At 35.5% G+C, this 8,240-nt stretch overlaps 1 protein-coding gene across 2 annotated transcripts; it reads right to left on the bottom strand.

Moving 5' to 3' along the window:
* Positions 1-3,928: 3,928 nt before the first annotated feature.
* Positions 3,929-7,910, bottom strand: LOC137745720 (DNA-directed RNA polymerase V subunit 5A-like). 2 transcript variants are annotated; one of them, XM_068485723.1, is made up of 4 exons: positions 7,588-7,910; positions 5,869-5,985; positions 5,057-5,170; positions 3,929-4,169 (listed from the first exon to the last, which is right to left on the bottom strand). In XM_068485723.1, the coding sequence occupies exons 1-4, from the start codon at positions 7,858-7,860 to the stop codon at positions 4,044-4,046; spliced, it is 630 nt and encodes a 209-aa protein (XP_068341824.1). In that variant the 5' UTR covers positions 7,861-7,910; the 3' UTR covers positions 3,929-4,043. The 2 variants fall into 2 exon arrangements, with proteins under 2 accessions (XP_068341824.1, XP_068341823.1); XM_068485722.1 differs by having other exon boundaries at positions 5,809-5,985; positions 7,588-7,906.
* Between the last annotated feature and the right edge of the window lie 330 nt (positions 7,911-8,240).

Below are 8,240 nucleotides of genomic sequence, written 5' to 3'. Positions count from 1 at the left end.
AGAGAGATAGAGGGAGAGAGAGAGAGAGAGAGAGAGAGAGAGATATGTGTTTGTAGTAATAAGGTAAGGAAGAAATCATTCTTCTCCAAAGAATACGAGTCTTAATAGGGAAGAATAACTAGAATCAAATCTAATATAAGATTTACACAATCACATTTAAATAAGAAGTTTATAACACAAATATATCCAAAATATCACTTTTGTTTAACAAAAAATATCACTTAAACAGACACAAATATCCTTAAACTTTAAACCTAATAAATTAAAAAACCAAAACCCTATTAGATGAAGATTTCTCATGGAAAAACCTAAAAATGGTGGAGACCTAGTGAAGGCATCAACTGTTGGTGGAGAAACGAAGGTGAGTGTAGATGGTTAACTTCTTGCATTTTTCGTCGTCTACGTCTCCTCTTTGTTTTTGTAGTTTCTTCCTTCGATTGAATGTTTATCGAAGAATGAGCTATCAATCTATGTAACGTTATTTATCTCAATTTTCCTTTGGACTATATGTGCTTCATATTTAATTTTCCACACCTTTGCATTATTAAGGGTGTTGTCCGTGTCCGAATTCTGTTTTGAAGGTTATCATTGACTGGTAATGAATAGAGAGACGATTGTGTTCTTAGAAAGTGCAAAAATATATATTAGAAAAATTAGGTTTCTTTTGTCAATGGAAGATTGACATTGCTAAACCATTTGCCAATCAGTCATTGAAATTCATTTAGATCATTTAGAAAATTTAGGGTTTACTTTACGATATAAATATATATTTTTTTTTTTTGTGTTTTTATTTTTTTTTATTTTAGTATGCAAATTGTCAATTAATTGTATCAATAATCTAGACAATATTAAATTAATTTTTTCAATGTGTATGTCACTTTCTTCTTTGCTTATTGTTTTGCTTGTATTTCAGAAAAATATCTAGTAATGTGCAATCCGATGAACCCAACTCTAACCGATCAGATGTTCACAAGGGTAAAAATATTGTACATGAATCAGACATGGCGGAACTATGCAATTTAGATGGAGATATAGTTATAGGTCAATTGTACGAGACTAAAGAGGATTTCAAAATTAAAAAATTAAAAATTAAAAATTAAAAAAAAAAGGTTGGGTATTGATGCTATGAAGAACAATTATGAATTCAAAGTGAAGATATCAAACAAAAAAAGGTTTGGAGTTGGTTGTGTTGGCGATGAATGCAAGTGGAAACTATGTGCTTCTAAATTACGAAAATCATCATATTTCAAGGTCAGGAAATATGTTAATATGCACTCATGCTCATTAGACGTTATCAATTGTCATCATCGACAAGAAAGTAGTTCTCTTATTGGTCAATGCATAAAGTTTAAGTACGAGGGTGTATTACAAGTACATAGACCACGTGACATCATAGAAGATATGCGGAAGGACATGGGTGTGAGTCTAAGTTATGTGAAGGCTTGGAGAGCTAAGGAACATGCAATAGAGTTGGTTAAGGGATTACCAGAGGAATCTTACACGTTACTTCCATCTCATTTTGCTATGTTAGAAGCCAAAAATCCAGGTACGATAACACATATTGAAACGGATGAGAATAATCATTTTTTGTATTGTTTCATTTCACTTGGACCATACATAAGAGGTTTTAGAAGTGCTATTAGGCTGGTAATAGCGGTTGATGGGATGTTTTTAAAGGGTAAATATCTTGGCATCTGTTTGTTGCCACATCCATGGACGACAATAAATAAAGGGAATTGTTATTGGCACTTCAAAATTCTCATTCTACACTCCGAACTTTCTATATTTAGAAAGAAAAATACACTTGTGAGGAGTATAGAATGAGATTTTTTGAGTGCCAATAATACTTCCTTAAACAAATATATCCTCTAGCATTCGGAGTTGGAGATTCAGAGAATGACGCATCATGGAATTGGTTTTTCACAAAAGTACGGGAGCAAATGGCGAAATTGATGACTTGGTGTTCGTTTCTAATAAACATGAAAGCATTTGGACTACTCTGTCAACTCTTTTTCCCAATGCCCATCATGGTGCATGCATAATTCATATAAGTCAAAACATTAGGCACAATTTTTAGCATGAGAGAGCACATAAACTATATTTTACAGCTACTAAGGCATACAGAGTTCCTAAATTTCATCGTCTCATGACAAAAATATATAAAGTCGACTCTAAGGTGGGTGATTATCTTAATTCAGTTGGATATGAAAAACGGACTCATGCGTACTTTGATGGAAAGACGTACAACATCATGACAACAAATATTGCTGAATGTCTCGATGCAATCACTAGAGATGCTCGAAAACTACCTATCACACAATTTCTTGAGTATTTAAGAATGAATATTCTCCATAAGTGGTTTTATGAGCGTCAAACCAAGGCAGCCAAAATGAATACACATTTGACAAATTGGGTAGACAAGCTGGTGCGAGAAAATAACAAACAAGGATTATCATTCCAGGTATTTTACTTCATTCACTTAACTAGAATTTATTTTAATTTGTCTATTCAATTTTGGCACATTTTGATTTGTCCTCAAGTTCTTGGAAATATCTATATGTTTGCAACGTAAGAAACTAAAGTTAAAAACAAGGGTTTGACAAAATAAAACAAAATAAAACAAAAAAATCCTATATCTAATGTAAACTTCAACGTAATTTTGCGCAAATTGCTTTTTGTAGTTTTTTATACGGATTTTTTTTTTTTTTTGGGTTCTTTAGTTCTTCTTTTGTTTGAGTAATATATATATATATATATATATATATATGTGTGTATGTGTGTGTGAATATGCAGGTATCACCCATCGCATCTTACTCATTTCATATATTGAAGTTGTGAATTTAGAGAAAAAGAGTTGCACATGCAGGCAATTTGATGTTGACCAACCTTGCTCACTTGCTTGTGCTACATGTAGAAACCGACAAATTTCATGTTATCCTATGTGTTCTCATTATTATGCTACAAACTCCTTGATCATTGCGTATGCATAAGCTATATGGCCAATTGGTGATCAAACAGATTGAATAGTAACTGATGATGTGGGTGAAATGACAATTACACAGAATATATGGTAGGTGCAAAGAAAAAAGGATCCCATCACATGGAGAAGAAAAATCAACTCAAAAGTGTTCAAAATGTGGTTCAAATGACCATTATAAGCAAACTTGTAAGAATCCCGTTCAACTTCATCCTACTCTGTAGAACCCTTTTAAATTTACAGTTTAACGAATAAAATTTTCTTTCTATCATTTTATTGTTTATATTGGTTGTACAATCCTTTAAATTTGAGACAAGTAAAAGTCAATTTATTTTTATTTGATCACTCTGGTATAATGCCTCCTTCATCAACTTCTTAATCTATTCCTGATTATCTTTACCACTGCTTGATGTATTGTTGCATCTTCCCTGTCAACTACTGGATTTCCAAAGGAAAACTCATTCGGTTACTAGCAGCAGAAAGACTGGTATAAGAGAAAGCACCAGTTTTAGATTTTGTCGTGAGAATTCTTCATCTAATAAGGTTTTGGTCTTTTAATTTATTAAGTTTAAATCTTAAGGGTATTTGTGTCTATTTAAATGATATTTTGAATATGTTTGAAATTGTCATTTTTCAAGCTACAAATGCCATCGACTGCCAATAAATTTACAAACCATATATCATATTGATCTTGGTAAGTCCCAATTTGAGGAATTCACTACACAATCAATTGCTTTGTTCAGTGACGGATGTTCGAGCGTCTGTGCTCTGTACGCGAAACCATTTATAACTTAAAAATAACAGAACGCTCGAACAAGCCGTCACTGAATAAAACTCGCTAGAGAACAAAGAATTAGAGCAGTAAAAGGCTAAAAGCTACCAGAATCACGAATCAACCGTTCATTAGCTAAGGCCGAAACGAGAAATGAACCTTTTTCATAACACAAACAGGACACAAAATAAAAGGATTTTACTCATCAAGGTTTGCAGATACACCAGATCACATAAACTAGACACTAGAAACTAGAAAGGTGCCATTCCTCGAAACTGCACCCAGAAGACTGCATCACCAGATGCAACGGTATGTAACATGAGACTCGGTAATATCACCAGTGTAAGTAACTTTCAGTACCTGCCCCTTCTCAAGTCCATAGTACCGTGAAATTGCATCTTTTCGTGACAGTCGGGGAAGCTGCAGGAAGAACAGTTGATGAAATTAAAACAGCGCGAACATTAGAGTTTAGTTACCAATCAGAAGCCAACCCATCTGCGTGAAATGTAATGGTAATATACGGTTTAATAAAATAAAATGCAACATTTGATAGACGAACACACCAAAGCACTTCCAATACAAATGGAGGCGCTTCTTACTGGGACAGTCTCCAACAGTAAATGTGAGAGAGAGAGAGAGAGAGGGATTATAGGCAAAAGACCTCTGACGTATGTCTATAGGACCAAAAGAAGAGAGATCCATGAATCACTAGGTTGGACAGTCAGGGTTTTCTAGATTGGGGTCAATAAGGCCAGTTCATTCTTTGCGTTTGCTCTGCATAGTAGAGGTCTATAGGCACAAAGTCTTATCAGTTGCAATTTCAATATGTGATCTCAGCTGAAGTTCCCAAATAGAGCAAAAAAATTAGAGAATCACATATTGGGCAACAATAAAATCAGGGAATTCCTTCAGTATGTGGCCATTAAAATACAATGAGCGCTTGAATGTCCTTACACGTAGTGAGTTTTCGTCCGTACATATAATAAAGTTTCAATGTAGTCATTTATGATTATACCAAAGCACTTCCAATAACATGGGTTTAATACTGATGACAAAGCATATAAATGGGGTCCAACCCAATTCACTCTCCAAACGATCCCTGACAACCACTCGCACATAAAATTCGTAACACTCTTTTCCAACACCATATCAGAAGAAATTTCAAACGACAGAGGGCATACCACAGCAAAGTCAGATAAGTAATTCAAATATATTCAAGATTATTCAGTAATTAAGAAAAATATGAAGGATCTCCAGAGAAAGAAAATCAGAGTCTGGTTTTTCTTAAATTGAGTTAATAAAGTAACCTGCTTTTCTTCTATGTTGTACTTCTTTAGGAGTTTTCCTTTCTCTTTGTCTGTCAGCACCCGATGCTTTGGCTTCAAGACATGCTTTGTGATGTTAACAAGCAAGTCGGTAATCTGCCAAACAAAGAAAGATATAGAAAATCAGAGGAGTGAGAAGAACTTCTAAGTGAACGAACCATTAAACTATTAGGAAGAAACACTTTACAGTTATCAGTAAGTGTTTCAGTATAAATGCTGTAAAAAATCATATTGTGAAATGCTTTCTGAAAGCACCTAAAGAACCAACAAAAACACAACTGGAAGTACCTTCATAAAAAATTAACCAAGGAATTAATTGAGGTCTTTAAGGATACAAAAATAAAAACATTCATATTAAAAAGCAATCCACAGAGTCAAAATCTAAAAGGTTCTGTTTGCACTTCATCATTGCAAAGTCCATCATTACAGTATTTTCAATTTCCTTAAAATGCATATATAACATTTCAATTTTTCTGAACTTGCAGTTGACCTCCCTAAATCGCACTTCCCACTATTTTTTTATGCCTAGATTATAAAGAAACTTTATCAATGCATTTTGATTCTTAAAGGCTTAAACAGCAATTAGTTCATCAATAGTAATGCCCTCTCCAATCATAATCCATCCATAAAGCTAGTCTAGAAAATCAGAAACGTAGTCAAATGTAATCGTCTTGTAGGACTTGTTATGTGTAAAAGAATGAAATGCAAAACATAATTGACATTTGGAAACAAACCTGGAATATTTCAGTTTTAAACGGATAAAGTTCCAGAGTTTTTAGAGCTTGGTTTGTTACTTGGTTTTGGGTAATTAATATGAGCCCCGTCAAAGTGTCCTTATTAGCAATCTGAGAGTGTAGCCCACGAATCACATTAACCTTCACAATACCTGGGCCACAGTAAATGACCAGCATCTGCAATTCAAAAACTAATCATAAATACCAATTGCCCATAAGTTATTACTACAATCACACACACCAAATTTCAAGTGAAGAGCATAGCAAATATATCAGTGCCACTGTTTATGCCTTTGTCTAGCATCCATGCATAAAATTAACATTTCAATTCGATGGTAAGTGGGTGAAAATCACATTGACCAAATTGTAAGTGGAAGTGTGGAAGCAGCCGAGGTTAAGCAGTCATATCTGGTCTGGATAAAGTCTGCATGCACATCACTAATGACGTATCTAACATGGACTCTCCCTCCACATCCCCTATAAGCTGTAAGGAGGACCCTCCAGCAGTTCCGAGGTATGTCTAGTATGTAATTGGCCACATCACTTAATTTATATTAGAATATGACACTACAGATTGATACCAAAGCATGACGGTACACTAATACATCCACATGAAGCATTATAGAATACGAAAAACTATTAACTCCATATGACTTTGTCCATATGAAGTCAATCAGGGAAGTTGTAACTCGTAACCATCGCTTAAGATGCAATTCTAAAGACAAATCAGAAGATCTGTCCAAATGAACAAGCAGTTTAGGGATAAAGCATAAATAGGGACAGAAGAACATGAAGAAGAATACCAAAAAAAAGATTCTGAAGTTTACGGGGGGGTCAAACATCCAAAAGAAAAAAGAAATTACTTTTCTACACGATATACAGACATCAAAATCAAACAAGCTTCTAAATATGAAATAAACACTGCAAACAACGTGCGTGAACTGCTTGGCAAACAAAACAATGCTAAAACACATTATACAGGTCTAATCGTAAACCTCTGACTAGTTGTAAACCCTCAATTCTAATATCAAGTAATTTCATATCCTTCAAAGGAAAATCCCACATCTTTTATTTTCACACGACTTTTGTAAAATCCTTAATCTTATATCATCTACTGTAATCTTGAAATGAAATTACACCATCGGTGGCCTGCTAAGAATCTGGTTACAACTAAGCATGCATGCATAGGTTGTATTGAGATTTATCAAAAGCAGACAAAGGTCATCGCACGGAAGAAGTCACAAGCACTGAATCAGACTTGCTTCTTCTTTTAGGACCACAGACAAAAAATCTGAGACGTATTTGCAATCCTACACATATTGCTACACCCAATGGTAGCTCAAACCTTAAAATTGCCACATTCGTAAACGTATAGATTTCGAAACTTGACACGAAATTAATCCAAGTGCAAGAATGAAGAAAAAGAAAACTGCCCGGAACCCGAAAGTCTTGTTTCTTTGATTCTCTGTCAATGGATAAAGCACTTATATGACATGCAAAGTACGATTTGCATGAACATTTGCTTTTATTGTGTTCACAAACAGAGACGGACAAAATTCATAAGTCACCAAAAAAACATACCATATAATTTGTGGAACAAGACGCATATTGCTAAAATCTTAAACCCAAAACCTCAAAATTTCCAAATTCGTAAGTACAAAGATTTCGATATCCGACACATAATACAAGTACCAGAAATTCCTCTTTCTCTGATTCTCTTCAATTTTCCGGTAAATAAAATAAAACAAATATAAGGGAAAAAAAGCATGAATTGGTTACCCTGTCAGAAGGGTCGGTGCAATGAGTGGCGGAGAAGCGGAGGCGCTCGATATCGGGAGTGGGACCGTGGAGGAAGCGGAAGTCTTGGAGAGAGAGGTCGATTTCGGAGGCGGGAACAGAATAGCCTCTGTCCCTCAGCATCTCCAGCACCGTCCTCCGTGAGAGGTAGTATCTGTGGCTCTCTGCGCTACCTTCGTCTATGTGGCTGGTCAAGCAAGGCCCCAGAATCTCCCCGTTGCTTTCCCCATTCGCCGGCTCTACCTCCACGTCCATCTCTCTCTCTCTCTCGCTCTCTCTACCGACACCAGTCTCAGAGACTTGAACTCAACTGAGAAAAAGTACGCTCCTGTGCGTTTGGGGTTCTGGAAATGCTACTGTGTGGTTAATGGTATCATGCGTGTGTTTCTTTCTGTTTTGGGCTTAAAGCATTTCCACGGTCCAACTGTCCGTGCAAGGCAAGGGCCAGGGCCTAAACATGCCTCCACGGGGCCAAATTACAAGGGTAAGTGGTGGGCAAGGCTAATTAAAGTGGATAGATTCATCTAAGATAACTCACATCAATCATCTGGGCATTGCATATTAGATGCTGGGAAGAAGGAAAAAAGACTCGACTTTAATGAAGCAGCCATTAAGTCCCACAATTTAAGGCCGGA

This window comes from Pyrus communis, chromosome 9 (assembly GCF_963583255.1).
Source record: "Pyrus communis chromosome 9, drPyrComm1.1, whole genome shotgun sequence".
Classification (NCBI taxonomy): Eukaryota; Viridiplantae; Streptophyta; class Magnoliopsida; order Rosales; family Rosaceae; genus Pyrus; species Pyrus communis.
Note: the sequence above shows the minus strand (reverse complement) of the source record. Positions and strands in the feature narration are given on the sequence as shown.

Bases quoted from the DNA above. Each gene is read 5' to 3' on its own strand.
- LOC137745720 (XM_068485722.1), bottom strand. From the start codon at position 7,860: ATGGACGTGGAGGTAGAGCCGGCGAATGGGGAAAGCAACGGGGAGATT. The intron at 5,986-7,587 runs GTAACCAATTCA...TTTGAATTGCAG, and splicing joins GCACCGACCCTTCTGACAGG to ATGCTGGTCATTTACTGTGG. The intron at 4,170-5,056 runs GTTACTTTATTA...TTCTTCCTGCAG, and splicing joins ACAACATAGAAGAAAAGCAG to CTTCCCCGACTGTCACGAAA.